This window comes from Phyllostomus discolor, chromosome 7 (genome assembly GCF_004126475.2).
Source record: "Phyllostomus discolor isolate MPI-MPIP mPhyDis1 chromosome 7, mPhyDis1.pri.v3, whole genome shotgun sequence".
Classification (NCBI taxonomy): Eukaryota; Metazoa; Chordata; class Mammalia; order Chiroptera; family Phyllostomidae; genus Phyllostomus; species Phyllostomus discolor.
This window is the reverse complement of record NC_040909.2, coordinates 117842776-117861180: the sequence shown is the minus strand read 5'-3', so window position 1 is coordinate 117861180 and position 18405 is coordinate 117842776. Positions and strand designations below refer to the sequence as shown.

Genomic DNA, 18405 nt, shown 5'->3' with positions numbered 1-18405 from the left:
TTTATGGATGAAGTTACCTGACTGAGTAAAATACACTTTTTAAAGTTTGAGGTGGATTTCAGCAATGGAGGTAACAGTTGGGAAGATGTGGGCATTTTCAAAGTTATTGTGATTAAGCATTACAGGTAGAAAAAGGGAAAAACGTGTGAAGTCAGAACCACATACACACACAAGTCATCCATTTTGAAGTAAACTAGAGGTGGTTGAGTACAGCTCCATTGTATAACCAGAAATTATGCTAATTAGGTTGGTGGGGACGAGATAATGACAGGCCTCATGTGCCACATTTGGGCAGTATAAACATCTACCTGAAGGCCACACGTAGACAATGAAGGATTTTAAGTAGGAGGATGATCAGGTTATGGTTTTGCGAAATAATTTTCTTTTGGTAGCATGAAAGATGAGTTGAGAGAGTCAACAAGAAGGCAGCAAGATCAATAAGCTAGCTAAGAAAAAATGAGAACAACCATTTCTTTAGACCTGACCCGGCCAATCTGTTTAAACTTTATCCTTTCCTATCCCAATATTTCCTTTCTTCCTTCTCTTTAGTCCTTCCTCTTTCCTTTCCTCCCTCTTCCTTCACTGACTCCTTCCCTCCCCTATTTCCCTAGTACTTACAAATAACAAATACACTGCATATTTTACTTACCTTAATATATTCACCTCTCCCTCTAGAATGCAAGCTCCAAAAGGGAAGGGATTTTGATATCGTTTGTTTAGACTCATGATATGCAAAATATTATTTGACATATACTGGGTGGTCAGAAGTGTTTGTTGTATGAATAAATGGACGAAGGTAGATGTAGTAGAGATGGAGAAATGGAGAGAAACATTGAGGATGAATCACAAGGACTTGATAATCAGTTGGAGGATGTTGGATGGAGGTGAAATTGATTACTCTTATGATACTGGTGTAGGGAGTTGGAGAGTGTAATTTATCAAGGTACAGAGTATAGGAGGAGGACCATATTTGCTGGTGAGAAAGATCATGATGTGGAGGATGGCTGATTTGGGACATGTTGAGCTTGAAGTGGTATGCGACATCCTAGGCAGGCTGCCCAGTGAGCAGTTAGATGTACTGGTCTAGAGCCTTCCAGGGAGGTCTGAACTGAATCATTGGTAGGATCAACTGAACGGGGGAAAAAGTGTTCTGAGGATTAAAGCCTGAAATATGTTGACATTTAACAGCAAGCAAAGAAAAGCCTGTGGAGGAGGCCATGACTGTTACCAGGAAAGTAGGAAGAAATTTAGAGAATGCTGCCCCAGAAGCAGAAGCAGGAGGGCTTGAGCAGTTGCAAGGGTCAATGTCAGAGGGTCATAAACAATAGGCGTTAACCTTAATGAGGGTTGTTTTGTTGTCATTATTGGGGCTTTATCCTGATGGCAGTGGTTTTAGGGAGTACATATGGTCGTAGGGAAGCAGCCTTTACTGCTAAGCTTGTTGAAAAGGAGTCGATGATGGCTATATGGCTTGTGGTTTAGGGAATGGGTGTGTGTGTGCACGCACATGCGTGTGTCACATGGAAGGAGGTGTGAGTGGGAAAGAGGCAGCTGAGGAGGAGAGAGAGGGTGATTAAGGAAACAAGATCACTGAATAGAGAACATAAAATGCAAAACCGAAGTGGGGAAATTAGCCTGTCCTGATGGTTAGTAGAGGAAATCTTAATTCTCAAGCTTACACTGAATTTTCTTGTGGATTTGGTGGTTCTCTCGAATGAGCCTATTATTTCAGTGTACACCCAAGTTTGGATGGCATCATTCTGTTTTGGAGGCAAATGCTACCTTGTACTCTGTTTTCCTTTGTGCATAGAAGACAACCTAATTTGCACTTTAGTTTTTAAAGTACTTTCATTTTAAATACACCCATTCCTTGGCTTCTGGCAACCCTACAGTATTGCCTCCACTTACAGAGCAGGTGGCAGATGCTCTGAGAAGTCCACAGACAAGCCTGAGGGTGGGCTGCCAACATGGTGCAGCCACTAGGTGGGCACACCTGACAAGGTTACCTTTCCCACAGAGCTGGGAGAGGACTAGGCATCAACGTTAGGCAGGTTTCAGGCCAAAAGTGTTGTTTAGTTTCGTTTTATTATTATAATTTTTTATTGGCCAAACACATTGTGTTTTAAAATTACTCCCTTCTTTCTGTCCAATTACCACCTTCATGGACAACTTAATGCCATACATATCCAAGAAATTAAAAGTTTATTAAGGTAGGATGAAACATTGACCTATTGACAACTGATAAGGAATCTTGAAGTAGGTATTCCCATGTAGAGATAAATAAATCCCAGCATTCTCAGGTTCATTCAACATGTGTTTCATGCACATATCTGCATGGTGTATAGAAAATGTCACTAAACCTCCCTAACTTTAAATGCTACCATTTCATGTTTTAGAAATGGAAACCCTTTCCCTTTTTCCTTTTCCTTTCAATGTGCCTCATGGATCTCAGTCTGTGGTCTGGGGGTCAGCAAACCTGGACCATTGGGCATCACCTGGCCTGCCACCTTCTACGTGGGGCCCTGGAGCTAAGAATAAGATTTTAGGATGTTAAGCAGTTGGGAAAATATCAAAAGTAGAACAATATTATGCAACACATAAAAATGATATTAACTTCAAATTTCATTGTTCATTAACAAAGTTTTATTGGATAAAGTTTTGTCATCATCTACACATTGTACATGGATGCTTTTGTTCTCCACAACAGAGCTGAGTGGTTTAGGCAGAGATTGTATGGCCCCCAAAGCCTAAAATATTTACTACTTGGTCTTTTACGGGAAAAGTTTGCTGATTCCTGCCTTAGCGTATTTGGAGTGCGAAGGGATTAAGAGATTCTTCTTGTTTTCCTTGGATGGAGGCTGAGTGAAGGACTAGACATACGTTAGCTTACGTACACTTTTCCATTTAGTTGGGTGGAGAGATCTGCCTTTTTCAACATTTGAAAAAGTGCCACCGAGACTCAGGTCCGACGGTTATAAAACTGCGCCGGTTCCACCTAGTAAGAAAGGGTACCACGTCACCAAAAAAGGAAAAGCACAAGGAGTAACCAAGATGAGGAAGCTGCTACTGGCAGGAATTAAAAATCTTGTCAGAGATATTAATTTGGTTTATAATTTTTAAAAATGCTTTCATTGCAATCACATTCCTTTCCTATTTTGTTTTGAGGTAATTGCCCTCCTCTTTCACCCCCTTTAAATGGGAAAGAAATCCCTTTAAAACACCTACCTTTGTATTCCCGGCAACGTGTCCAAGTTTTAATTCTGGTTGTTTTGAGAATGATTTCAAATATGCATCACTTGAATATAAGAGAAACACAGCCAATGTTCTTTTATAGTTCCTCATTATTTGACCACATGATTTTATACAAGATTCAATATTTCTTCAGATTTTTGTGTGTGTGGGTGGGCAAGCTATAATTTTTAAACATTCAAATATTACAGAGAAGATACCAGCAACATATTTCATAGATTTGAGTTTGGGGTTTTTATTTTAATAAACTGCTGTAACACTAAGTTAAAATGAGTCAGGAGGAAAAATTATTTTTGACAGCATATATATGACAGCATATTAAAATTAGGGCACTTTTGGCATAGAAGATAGAACTTTATAACTATATGAAAAACAATGTATAAATTTCTGGATGCAGTCCATTCATCTTACCTAATTGCAGTTTGGAGATTAAAAGCATTGCCAAGGCCAGGATTTTACAGTCCTTGTGGTCACTTTCCTGATGGCCATGATAGACCATCTTTAGTGAACTTCACAAACTGAACAGCTTCCTTGTGCTCAGAAAGGGGCACTGCCCATTTCAAACCATATCTGTTGAAGGGTAGGCTTACTTGGCCCTAGGCAGTGATACAAATTTTATGTGGTACCTTCTACCTATTCTTTTGTTCTCATCTTTAATCTGATACTCTGAACATTCACCTGATATAGGTATGTCAAGTATTTTCCCCTCCTGACTGATGGTGCGGGGAATAGGGCACAGAGAAGATGTCATCCCCCCACCCCACTCCCACCCCTACCCCCAAGCTCAAAATTGCATTTAGATGTCTTTTTTCCTAAATCCTGGTTTCTAATGTTTGAAGTAGGTGGCTTTCTTCGTGGGTACTCAATAAATGACAGTATTCATTGTATTCAGTTTGTTTTGCTGCATGACCTAAACGAGGGTAGAGATCACTTACTATAGATAATGCCTTCTTTTGAGTTGAACATACATTTATATAATTAGAGCTTCCTTCCAGCTGCCATCTTAGACTGTCCTATTGGTAAATTTTCACACTCATAATGGCTCACATCCTTTTATCATTAATTTCGCAGCAGATACTGTGCTAACATCTTTGCCTTTATTAAGCCTCTGAATCCGCCCAACAACTCTAGGAGGCAGAGGCTGATGTTCCTTTTTTTTAAAAATATAGATGAGGAAACTGAGGCAAAGGGAACAAAGATTCTAGCCTTCTATCTGCTAACCATTGTACTATTTAAGAGGCCACTCTTTTCTCAACATAGCTCTTATTTCCTGCCTTTGGCTCTCGTTCTGAGTGTAATACTCTGCACTTGACATAGTTGGATTTCATCCTGTGCTAACTTGCCTAACGAATAAGGCAAGCTTGATTGAAACCCGTTCCAATGGTTTTACACACACTCCTACCCTCAACCTACTGTTAACTTAGTCATGCTGGTCTTCTGCCTCATCCTCAAGGAGTTTAGGTGTAAGCATGAAACCCTGAGCCCTGTAGCCTCTGACTCTGTGTTTCATGTTCTTTAGGTTGACATGTGACAGTGCTACCAATGAGCTGTGTGTCACTAGAGCACACGACAAAGAATGCGATTTTAGATTTCAGGGAATAGTTTTCATCAGTCCCTATGCTGGTGGCATTACTGCAACAACACATAGTAGAAATACATGATCTTGTTACCATTAAGCTTAAAAACTTTATTTTGGGATATTTATAAACCACCGCAAGCTTTGAAAAGGAATGTTAAACAGCATTATTCATAGTTGTTAGAGAAATGTAAAAATATTTAAACAATTTTACAAAACCTCATATTAAGTTGCACAGTCTAGTACTCCCATGTGAAACATTTGCTAAAGGTCTAACTTTAAGTGTCTTTTGGAGCAACCTGTCGACTTCATTTCTGCTCAAGTTTTAGCATTCACCAAGTAGAGAAACCTATAGAGTTTTCCAGGGGTAGTCTTGGTGCTCTTGGAGTCTTGCAATTGCAGCCTGAAGATTCAATCCCCTTCATGGGTGTTGGCATCTCCTTGTTCTAAATGGAGATGCTGGTAGTTTGACAGCGAAGGGCAGCCGAGGAACAATCAGCAGTGAGATTATCAGGGTGTGCTAATGCACCTGAAGCTCACGGCCCTGCCAGTCACAGAAGTGGATTCCTCAGTGTGTATCTGAGGTCTTCTCTGCCTCATTGATTTCTTCCCTTCCTCCAATAAATGATTGTAATAGATAGAATTGCATTTTTTCATAGTTGGGTTTAGCAGAGGTTCATTTCTCTCTGCTTTCAATGCAAGGTTTAGATTTTTTTGTTTGGACAACTCGATTGGCCACGCTGAGATATTTAGTTAAGAGATGGTTCTTGTCATCTAGATTTTGCGGGAAAGATAAACAAGGCTAAATCTGCCAAGTGTGCCAAGGCCCTCAAGGGGCTGTGAGGCCAGAGGCAGAGAGGGTAATTTATGGCTTTTCTCAGTTTTCACCTTCTTGACGCAGTTTGTTGATTCTACTGCTTCAGGTAACTCCTTTTTCCACAACTTTTACCCCTTGTGGGGGTGTCCAACCTTTTGTCATCTCTGGACCCCACTGGAAGAAGAAGAGTTATCTTGGGCCACGCATTAAATACAAAAACACTAACAAAAACTGATAAGCAAAAAAAAAGGTTTTACCAGTAAATAAATTTATGATTTTGTGTTGGGCCGCATTCATAGCCATCCCGGGCCACATCCTGTGGCCGGTGGGCTCCGGGTTGGACACCCCTGCTGGAGTGTTGAGGCTCTCAGTGATTTCCCACCTTCACCCTCTTTCTACTCCCACGAAGCTTGATTTCCTAAAAATGTGGACTCCCCAGCTAGCTCTCTATGTTTCACAGTGCTGCCTGATCATCTCGTTGCCTGCCAGGTACCTGTCCTTGAGTAGACTGATGACCCTGAAGTGCTTCTTCATCTCAGCGTTTAGTTCTCCATCATGGTGCCTGGGTCCCAGTGACTTTTACCTGTCGACACAAGGAAACAAACCAGCTACCATCTTGTCTCTCTGGCTCAAGAATCTTACTATAGTCAGAGCAAGCCCTGAGCTTGAGCCTGAGTTCCTTTTCACTAATCTTAATTGTTACTAAAATACTTAAAACCACCCCAGCTGCAAATACTTTATAATTTTACCTCTCTTTTTTGAAACTAAGTAACATAGGAAGTGCCTGAGGAACCACCCACTCCACCTACCATCCAGTTCATTCCATTCACTCTCCCTGGCTTCCTGGGGCCCATCACACACCATGTGAATTTTCCTCGTTGCCTTATCATGAGTGGGGTTCTTATGGCCAGAACTTTATGGCCTACAATCTGCTCAGCTAAAGTTCCACCTTCCATAGCACATACTACCTGCCACATTTCAATATTTCTGTTCTCTATTGTAATTGTTTTCTATTTAGGTGTTTTCTATTTCTAAATAGGTGTTTAACTGTTTGGTCCTTCAATAAGATTTATGGCAACCAACCGACCAACTTTTTATAGTAAAGATATTTACAGTGCGCACGTAAGCAATCTCAAGTAAAGCATTCAAATGAGTTTTTAAATATAAAGGAGGTGAAGTTTTAAGTAGCACTCATGTGAGTTCTCTTGGCAAGCATTACAACTCCACCACGTGTCCAGCCGGCTCTGGGTTAGAAACAAAGAATTTACAGACTGAAAACAAAATCCAGAAAACTGCAGTGGCAGAACACAAATGAACCCGTGTTCCCTGCCCGTGATGTACCCCGGGTGTAACTCCCACTCGACGTCGTAACGCCCTGTCTGTGCACGCGGCTCCCTCTCTTTGGCGTTCACACCTCCAGGAGAGGGCACGCTCAGTATAATGTTACGGGCCCGGGGCCTGGCACCGTGCTACGTGTTTGCAGAATGTTTGGAATGAACTGTTGAACTGCACGACAGTGTAATTTGACGGTGTTGTGATGGAGCCTGCATGGGAACTGTGGGAGGACAGGGGACGGGGCACCCCGCCTATTTTCTTTTTTCCTCTTGGCCAGAGTGAGCCCCTCTTGCCAAATGACAGTCCCATCAGAATGTATTTGGAGGCAGTTTCACTTGGACAGTAATTTTACTTAAACCGATATTGGCAGTCCTCATTTCGTGGATTGCATTTTTGAGGAGGCATGTAATTTAGAAGCATGTAAGTTGGCTAAACCAGGGTATTATATTTCTGAGCAGGGACTTAGAGCCCAGATTTTTATAGAAAAGATCTATGTTTAGTAAACTTTGATATACCTGTTTTCTTACACAGTATAAAGTTTTCTAAGGGTTGTCAGTCTATTAAGTGATCCAATTGGTATTTTAAAACTCATTTATAAAATTGACATTGAGATTTTCCTAAGCTATAATACAGTGGCTATTTCTGAGAAGTAGACCTGATATGCCATTAAAGTAAGGAAGGCATTTCTGTATTTTTTTAAAGCCTTCTGCATTGTTTTGAATTGCTATTTATAATGAGACTTTCACTTTTATACTAAAAAGTATAAAAGTAAAATGTATATAAGTAAAAAAGTAAAGTATATAATGAGTATTCATTATATTCATAGAATTGATGTAGACCCTAATTATTTAAGGATAATAAGCTTAAGAAGTTTTGGGCAGAATAGCTATGGGCTGGGATGGGGAAGGAGAAGTATGGGACTCTGAGGCCCTGCAAAATAGTGGTTTTCTCCAAAGCAGAAGAGGTAGTTTGGGGAGAAATGGCGGAAGAGGGCAGAGGCTTGTGGAGGGACCTGGAGATGGTGAGGAAAGGTTTTCAGTTGCTGAAGTATGTGCCAATGTGGATTTCCACGGTAGCTGGTTTATGCAGTTGCTAGCTTAAGACGCTTTCAGATCATAGGTGTCTGTGATTAGCTGAGTTGTGTCAGTTCAGGCCACTGAACGCCCGGGCTGCAGGTGTCGGTGTCACGTTGTGGCAACGTGGGGCGGGGCTTGAGAGCAGGACGGTCGGAGGAGCTGCCGGTGAGGTTGGGACTTGGCACCAATCAAAGCTTTTGTTTAACTGCTGTATTGCATGAAAAATAGTGTTTTTCCTTATGATTTGAGTGAAGGAAAAGTGCCATTGAATATATTCAAACAAAGGATACTGTCAACAGATGGTCAAATGATTGTGTAGTGTGAAGGCTAAGCATTATCCAATGAGGGATGTGGGTTCATGGACCCAAATCTAGACAAATCTGGGATGGGATAATATTTCTTTAGTCATGTTTGTCTTAAAATCAAAAGACTTTATTTTAGAATGTTAATGAAGTCTCATTTTCTGTACATTCAAGTAGGTCACAAATGTATATTACAATAACTTTTTTGTTTTATTTTAATACTCAAATGCTATATATTATGCTTATATTATAATGCTAAAATATTTATATAATTCAGAAACATATAATTTTAAGATTTCAAAATTCTACCACGCCTTTCCCAAGTCCACTCCTCCAAGCTACTTCGTACACACATTCACATGCGTGTATGGTTTTATTGTGTCATCCACTAGATACCCTGCAACTTGCCTTTTTCACTTAACTGTGGGTTTTCGTACTTCTTCTCTGTCATTGCTTATAATTCACCTCACGCCTTTGCATGGCTGCAGTATTCTACGATTTGAATGCATCAGATTCTTACCCACTGACATTTGAGGATAAACAATTAAGCTTTCTCCTAGCAGGATTTATGCCTGAAGAAGTCCTCAGGGACTTGACAGAGAATGATAGGTATTTCAGAAATTCCACATTCTGCGAACTGGTGTTAGGAGCATGGAACAAAATGCAGAAAGGGAGCCACAGGTAACAATAAAACTCAGCAAAGCACCTTGTAAAATGAATTCCAAATGCTTATTGCTATGACTCTTGGGCCAAAAAGCTATTGGTGCAGGTCGTGTTTTAAAGAAAAATCAGACTTTCTAGATAACAATTGATTTATGAAGCGTATAGTCCTCTTTTTTAAAATTTAAATTCTTTTTTTCTTTTCATCCCTTAGTTCTGTTTTATCTTTGGAATGTTTATCATTATTTCTTGGGAAATAATTCTGCTAACAGGAAAGTCTGCTTGCTTTGAAAAAAAAAGTAAGAGAAAACCAACAATTTGTGGACATGCTGGTCATGTAATTTTACCATGATTAAGAAGCTACTGACCAGCTATAGACCACTATTTTTGTTAAAATATATGTTATAGCATTTAAGACTACAAATGAACCCTTTATGGGGTGATAAAGTGTTCTGTGCCCACCATCTTCCCCCAAAAGAGCAATACTATAATTTGACTATAGACTCTCACCCACACATAGTTGGATTTCCAATTGTAAATATGGTAATGGTTTAGAAGTGGAATTAACCACTTCATGGTGGTCATTTACTACACGAAGACCTGTTCAGAGTCAATATTGAAAGGTGAGGAGTTGCCATTTTTCTTTTAATACATCTAGAAACTGTCATTCACTATATAATTTATTTTAATGAAATACGTATGTTTTTAAGCCTTTAATTCTACTTTCTGGCTTTATTTTCTCTATTTTCAAACTTTTAATATTCAGTTATTTCACATTTTGATCACTATTTTCTATTCCAGTATTGTTTTGCTTGCAGGAACTATATATTTTAAAGCTTTTCTGAATCATTAAAGCTCCAAATACAGTATTGGCACTTGGAGGCTTGTTAAATGAATACAAGTAATGGCATGGAGTTTTCCTAGAGCTTTACATGCTGTTAATTACCATCAATTAAAGATGTTGCAAGTACTAATGTGCTGCAAATCTGTTGAAAACCTGACATTTCAGCTAGCCAATCCTCTAAACTTCTCTCTTTACCTCTCTTCAAAGAACGGTTTAGACTATATTTATTTTGACCTGTGTAAGTCACTTATCTCTGGCCCTGATGTTACCGGCCTATCAGGGAATCTGACTCAGGATACAAGATAAATTTTTGCTTCTTTTTACATGTTGTTGTGTGGTTTAGTGGGAAAATGAATGTTTCTAATTCACTATTGTGCAGACTACCTATGATGAGCCAGTCAATTCACATATATTATTAGAAGTTCTCATAATAGCCTTGTAAAGTCAGTGACATCTCCTTTTTTATACAGAAGGAAACAGGGACTCAGAGAGGCATGTAGTTGTCCAGGGTCACGGAGCTGGTGAGGGCAGATCTGGGGTTCAAACCCAGAGGTAGCAGGCCTGAAAGCATTTCTGTTTCACAAACCTCTCCTATTGGCGAGTTATAGAAAAGAGCATGTTGAGGAGGCAGTGGGCTTTGGGAGCTTTCAGAACCAACTCAGCCACTGCTTGCTAGATGCCTTAATCTCTCTGCGGCTCAGGTTCCTTATTTGCAAAATATGGATAGTACTGCCCGTCTTGCAGGATTATTATGAAGACCAAATGGAAATGCATGTAAAGCCTTTGGCATATTGTTATGGTTCTTTTTTTTTTAAAGGCCAAAACTACCCCCTGCAAGTTAAGAAATCTTTTGATGAAAGTAAATGCCAGCACTGACCAACATAAACAAAATTTTAATTTACTGTCCTGAAACAGAAGATACTGATTAGACTATTCCCTTTGTGTTTTCCATTGTAGGTCTTTTGAAGAGCAGAACAGATTTCAATCCCAGCAGCAATGTAATTTGTAGCGAGGGTGTTTTCTTCTTCTTTTCAATCCTTTTTTATCCCATTTGGAGTTGGAAAAATTTCTGCAGGGTCTCACTGCTGCCTAGGGCCCAGGGTTGGAATTGTGTCTTAGTTTATTGGTGTGGTGAGTTGTTGCAAGAGGTAGGAGTGATTTAAAGTGAGATGCCATTAGGAAACAAATGGGTTGAATTCCTATTTCCCTGACCACTAGAATTTCGATTAAACTGACCGATAAGTTTGTGAGAATTTTTTTGCAAAACAAGTACATTTCCTTGACTGAAATTTTTTTCTCTTTAAAATTGTTTTCAGGATGCAGAATAGAAAACTGTGATTCTTGCTTCAGCAAAGACTTTTGTACTAAGTGCAAAGCAGGTTTCTATTTGCATAGAGGCCGTTGCTTTGACGAATGTCCAGACGGTTTTGCACCATTAGATGACACCATGGAATGTGTGGGTGAGTGGTTTTTTGTGTAACTTTCAAACTACAACTTTTAACACCTGTTTCTTGAGAAAGAAAAATGCATGCTGGATATATTCAACCTAACAACAAGTTGGTCTCTTGTTTCAATTAGAACTGAACGTAATTTCAGTTTTCTGCTGACTGAATTCTAGTCTCACATATTACATCTTGTCTTGAAATTTGCTAGCGGTACATTTGCTAGATTTTTTAAATGCTGATAATGTTTTTATCTTATGTGTAATACTCCATTTTTTAAGTATCTTAATAAATAGTATATGTTAGAGAAAAACATTTTACTTAGAAGAAAAACAAAATTTGAAGCTGTACCATGCAATTAATGATTTTATCACTTATGTTATGTATATAAATAATGGCTCTTCTTAGCTGTATTTTTAAAAATCACCAGAAAGAAATTTTTTGTGTAAAATACATCGTGATGATTGACTGTGTGTTCCACAGTGCATTAAAGCAATTTTACTAAGTTTAGATAGCTAAGATGTATAATTTAATATACATATATATATACCATTGGGGAAGAATCAGGAGAAATACACGTTTTTTAAATTTAATATTTTTTGAGTGTTTGAAAACACTTGGGTTATTATACTACTTGCTCACTATCTTTATATGGTTTTGGTTTTTCTGCTCCGGATGAAAAGGTGGAGACCTGTCAGGACCCACGTTTTGATGAATGGCTGAAGCTGTTGTTATTGGGTGTAGCGGCGTCTTCGCTGCTACCATCCCTCTACTCCTCCCCCTGAACTTCATTTGACATGTCATACATCTGATATGATAGGTGCAACAGAGCCGTGTAGTATGAGTGAGCCTTTCCATCTCTTCGATATGGAGACTTAAAAGAAAATTAAGAGCGTTTTTCCCTGCAGAAATATTGCTAAAATAGTCTATAATTATACATGTGAAAGCTTGCAGAGGACACTTTTAAATAAGAGGTTTATGAATAAATGTGTACTAATGTTACTATTTAAAGATTTTTTAAAATTTATTTTTAGATAGATGGGAGGGGAGGGGAAAAAAAAGAGAAACATCAGTGTGTGGTTGCCTCTCACACTCCCTACTGGGGACCTGGCTGGCAAACCAGGCATGTCCCCTGATTGGGAATCAAACCCATGACCCTCACAGGCCAGAACTCAATCCACTGAGCCACACCAGCCAGAGCATTATGCTCCTATTTAAGTGTGAGTGAATACATTCATACAGGCAGCACCCTATTAAACAATAAGAAAGTCAGTAGAAGAACATATTGAGAATGTTGAGTTTGCTTTTTAGAGTCAAGACCCATGCCCTTTACAACAATCAAGGGAAACTCTTATGAAACCCTTAAATATAAACAAATTCAAATTGAGTCCTGTGCATTCCCCTGAATACAATATTTTTTCACCTGACTACAAATCTTAGCTTTGAAATATCTAAGAGTAACCATGATGCCTGCTAAGATCTGGAACGCAGAAATAATGTGTAAAGACCCGGGGCCTGAGTCTCGATGTGGTCGTGTGAAGGGACTTTTTAATGGTGAACTTGATGAGGAGGTTTAATTGCCCTATTTTTCTCCTTTTATTCCCCAACCTCAATCCAGGGGGCTAGAGGGTAGTCTACTTTTCTATTATAGGGGAATTTACAAAAGGAGATGCTAAAGCTAGATATGTAATCTAGGAAAATAATACATTTTTCAAATATTTGATCATAGTTGTTTACTTTTCAAAGTATAATAATATGTAGCACCAATTTAGATAAGAAATACATATTGTGGTTTCCAGACACCTATTGAAAGAATTGAGAAAATCAGAATAAACAAAATAAACACCCTAGCCTTACCCCCCATGTACTTAGTTTTAAAATAAAACTAACACACTTGTAAATTTCAGTGGGGGCATTTGGAATTAGCCTGTAAAATTTTGTGTTCTGACATAGTATGAAATAGTATCTTCTACTATAGGTTTTAGCTATTGAATCTTTTAGAAGTTATATATATTTTAATGTCTTTTGAATGGTCTAGTTGCATCTCTTCAAAAAATGACCTAAGACAAATAAAAATGAATAGTTTTTCAATTACGTATGCAGCAATTGTTGCAAATTAAAGTGACCCCATGGTTCAAAGAATTAAAGTTCCTGAAAGGTGAATCTAGGTCTTTGTGGGCTGTACAACTTAGTTTTTGGTATATGAAGATGGAGAGAGTATGAAACACTGGTGTATAAATTCAATGCTGGTGGAGCAAATGGATACCCAATTTTTATTTGTATTTGTATTTTTTATCTTTATTTAGAAGGATGTGAAGTCGGTCATTGGAGTGAATGGGGAACCTGTAGCAGAAATAATCGCACGTGTGGATTTAAATGGGGTCTGGAAACCAGAACACGGCAAATTGTTAAAAAGCCAGCAAAAGACACAATACCATGTCCAACCATCGCTGAATCCAGGAGGTGTAAGATGGCCATGAGGCATTGTCCAGGAGGTGAGTTTGGCTAATCACTACCATGAGCTGTGTGCTTTCTGAATTCACCTCTTCCCTAACTACCCTCCCTCCCAATAAAGAGTATCTATCCATGAAAGGAATTAATAACATTGGTCAGAGGGTAAAAATTCCACATTGTCCTAATTTAGAGATGGATGCTTAAATTGTGAAGAATAAATGTGTTTCATTTACTTTCATGATACCTTGATACAATTTTAGAAGAGTACATTGCAAATGAGCTTTCTAGAAGTTTTTGCCTTTTCTTTTTCTTTTTTTTTTTTTTTTTAGGCTAACATACCATAAAAGTAGGTCTTAGGAAATCAGGCTTTTGCAGATGTTGCTCTGAGGGAAGCAGCCAACTTTCAGTTGAGAAGAGTTTAGATTAGAAAGGTTTATGGAATCTGTAAAATCATCTGCATCATTACTAGTTGAAGATGACAACTTAAAATAAACTTGCCCAAACACTGGGAGGAATAAACGTTGTCTTAATGTTCCCACAATTAGCCGGTTCTCTTTGTTTTGATAATAATTTGTAGAAAACAGCTACTGGTATGTGTGTGTTTATTCATGTCTTTGTAGTAATTGTGCTGATTTGCAGTAATTATTCTGTAATAACAGGATTAGGCTCATTTACAAATTAGGAGAAGCGTACATAGCTCAGGTGCTGGCTGAAGCTGAGTCAGTCTGTTTGAAATGTAGTTCTCAGCGCCGTCACCGGGGTTCTTAAAGCATAATCACTTGTTACCGTTTATTTTATCACCAGCGGATGCTACATTGCCAGAGATGAAGTTGGGGTTTTTCTAGTCCACGACGTAGAAAAGCAAAAAAGAAAGTTGCAGTTGGAAAATTGCCCAATAAAATAATCAAAACTTTTGTTTGCTTTTATTTTTGCTGTTGGTGCATAGTTTTTCAGCTTTGTGGTTATAGGCCAGAGAGAGGGAATAAATATCTGCTTAAAATGGATTTATATCCATATTATGCTGCCTCATAGAGAATGTCTATGATCCGTGGAGGAAGACAAACTTTTAAGACTTGAAGACTCCAGTCGGCCTTTGAGAACTATTAGATCCAGATTCAGAAGCTACTATTAGGAAGGCAGCTTTTCCTCTTGAATTAGTTTTGCTTTGCTTTGCTGGGTCTTTGAAACAAAGTTTTTTTGGGTTTGCTTTCCACTAACAAGGATGGTTTTGTTCACTTAAACTGGGTATTTTTCAGTCAAAATATAAGAAAATATTTTCTTACAAAACTAATAAGCCACTTCTTGGATAGCTGAGAGCATTTAACCTGCAACCTTGTGCCTAAAAACAAACCTGATGTATTCAGGTATTGGAAATAAAGACTTCCTTTGTTGTATATTGTTTATATAACTGCCCTCCCCCCATTTCTCTTCCAGCAATGTGGTCCCCCAATTGTGGTTTACGTTAATAGCAAAAATTAACCTGAAAATGCTCCTATAACAAACATGCTTATGTGTAACAAGAGCCAGAATATTCCCCTCCCCTCCCAAACTATTTTGACCTAGCCCCAGTCTTGCTTGAGAGTTTTGTAGATAACAGCTAGATTGTTAACCTGTTTATTGCACTCATATTTTTTTTGTGCTACCAACAACAGTATCCTGTCTTAGAGAGTATAGCCGGACACGGCCAGCAAATTAAGTTCTGCCAGAATAAATGCTTATGTATCATCTGCTTAAGTTTTCTTTTTGATAAGCAATAAGGAACTCTGATTTACTGGTAATTTGTATTTCGGTTTTACCAAGTATTATTTATTAGGAGAAACTGGCTATTGTTCTGATCCCCGAATCTACATTTTCAGTTTCATAAATTCAATTTTTATATAACCTTTAAAGTTAGCAAGTCTAAACTGTTCTATGAAAATTTGTTTTACTGTTTTATGTTTTATAAAAAGGGAACTACAATAGAATTGTTGATGGAAAATTACTCTGCAACAAAATAACTTCTATTCCAAAATGTAACAAATTAAAATGTAGAAAATTAATTTAGGAACTTGAATACCAACTGATAAAAATTGGCATAACTTCTAGCGCAGTATCCCACCTTGCCTCAGGTTGGGGAGCAAAAAGTTCCTTTCTTCAGTAGGTCACGGTGATTAATGGAAGAATGGAGAAGAAAACCACTTCATCCCATTTTACATCTTGATTTGATTTTAGTGATCTGCTTTGACAAACCATGCAAAAATGTAAGTCGTAATCAGGTTGGGAATACAGGCATTTTTCAGATCTTTTCAACATATGTATGGATTTTTCTCCTGTTGGAGCCAATCTTAACCTGATTGCACACAAACACAGCCTTAACCTCCTTCACACTAACGCACCAGCACATTAAAATCAGCTGCTTTCCATTACGGAAAGGCAGAAGCAGAGGTCAGTGCAATGGAATAGTCACTAAGCGTGTATTACGTGAAAAACTATCAAAAATAAGAAAATAAATGGATGCAAGATTGGGGGGGTGGAGAACCAACCTTGCAATGCTTCAGCCTATTTTCCCCTTAAACAACACATGCTTATTTCCTTAAAAAAAAAGAAAAAGAAAAAAGAAAAGAAAAAAAAAGACAATCTGAAAATATTCTAAGTCAAGGATTGATTTACACTTGAATCACTTGGTGTTCCTTTCCCAGTTTTTCTTTTAGGTTAGTTATCCTTCCTTTCATTTCTGATGACAATAACCTGTAGAATTTCTTGGGCTTTTCTGACACACATTCTTCAGGGCTCTGTTCTGGCGATAGGATCTGAATCTCTGCACCCTGTCAAGTCATGGATCCTGTGACCCTTGGCAAGGCACTTAACCTCTTTTGGCCTCTATTTCCTCATTTGTAAATTGGAGGGCATTAGGGTGGGTGAACATTAAAATCCAGCCCAGTTCTCAAATCCAACGATTCTAAGATTGTCAGAAGATACAGGCAGTTTCTGTGGCTGTCGTGTGAAGGGTGAGGAAGGGACTGGTAAGCCCAAGAGCACTGTTTTACAACCAAAGAACAGAACACTTTTTCAGTAGCTGCACGGGGCATTTGCCAGGCCTTTCACATCTGGCAGCTTCCACCCTCCTTCTGCTTCCTCTTTCCTTCCCACAGGTAGTTAGCGCTCAAAGACTATGCCAGACTCTTTAAATCCGCATTTGACCTGCATTTAGCTACCAAGATAGCAAGAGGATAGATAATGAGGAAAAAGAGAAGAGCTTCAAAGACTATGGAAGAAAAGAAAGATAGATCGTGAGTAAGGAAAAAAAATGGAACAATGAATATGGGAAACAAGGAGAAAAGAGAATGGACCACTTTAAAGTGAGGGCTGTACCCAGTGCAGATAGATAGAACGACCTTCCCTTCCTTCCAGGCTGAGCACACTAATCAGTAGAAGTCACCCTGTTGGGACTGATTTGTTCTGTTAGTATATAACCTGCATCTCTAAATGAGAGGAACTTCAAGTCTGAGCCAGGTTGTATATTAGGCAAGACATTAATAGAAAAGTATAAACATGCTCCTATTATACATTTAAGTGAATAGTAGAAGAACACAGTCACAGCTGTGGAGGTTCAGACTGGAAGATGCTCATGAACACGGGAAATGTTGACATTTGGAGGTGGCTGTCATCCGCACTCTTTCACAGGACTGGCCAACACCACCTCAACCTGAAATATTCTTGCCTGTCTGTATGGGACTCATTGTTTTATAAGGTCTTACACCAACTAATTTTAATTCATTCATGTCTATGTACCAACCATTGGTCTAGGCATAATGTTGAGTTCCTTACGGAGCTTTCTCTAATGGGAATAGTACATAATAATTTTATGAGGAGGTAAAGGCTGTGAAGAAAAATAAAGCAGGATAGAGAGCTGGTGAAAGAGTTGATTGGGAATGTCTATTTTATGTAGGGTATTCAGGGAAATTGAGGGAGGAACATTTGATTGGAGATCTGAATGAAGGAGGTCTTTTGATGGGCCTCAGGGCAAGCTGTTTAGCTACTGACTCAATGGCTGTGTTATGTGACTGTCTTGATCCTCCCACTGTACATTAGGGAAGAGGAGAGAGCTGAGATTTAGGGAGGTGCCGACTGGTCCAAGGTGACGCATAGCAAGTGTCTGGTGGTAGAGCCAAGAGTAGGACCAATATTTTGCTGCCTAGGAAACCCAAGTTTTCCTGTGCCTTTTCCTTGTTTCGTATAATAAAAATCAAAGATAAAGCCATGGTTGTCCATCATTGAAGTAGCCAACTTTAAACTATTTCTCTCTCCAACAAACACATCATTTTACTTTTGCTCTACAAATACTTTTCACAAACATGGCACTCTGCCATCAGCACCGTCTTCCAACTTGAAATAGCTAGTAGGACATACCCCAAAGGTCATTTCAGAAATGCCGAAGTGTTGAGCCACTTACTGGCTCTGCTTGGGTTCAGCTGCCCCTACTAAGACCTCTTCTTTACAATTTTCCTGTCGTTGGTCCTCAGTTTGTTGGGAAAGAAGAGTGGCTTCAAGAGTGTTGTTTGCATCCTTGGTCTCTCAGAGTCCCCTTCTAGATGAGGCTGCCTTATGCTCAGTCAGGTCCCGCGCTCGTCTCTGCCCTCTCGCTCCCTGGTCTGCACGCAAGTGCTGGGA

At 38.9% G+C, this 18405-nt stretch overlaps 1 protein-coding gene across 4 annotated transcripts in view; it reads left to right on the top strand.

Annotated features, from left to right (window-relative positions):
• The window catches only part of RSPO2 (R-spondin 2), a 141470-nt gene that overhangs the window by 75768 nt on the left and 47297 nt on the right, over positions 1-18405 (top strand). For all 4 annotated transcript variants that reach the window (XM_036031354.1, XM_036031355.1, XM_036031353.1 and 1 more), the window contains 2 exons: positions 11176-11319; positions 13608-13796. In XM_036031354.1, coding sequence (XP_035887247.1) covers positions 11176-11319; positions 13608-13796 — 333 coding nt within the window. The remainder of the gene's footprint in view (positions 1-11175; positions 11320-13607; positions 13797-18405) is intronic.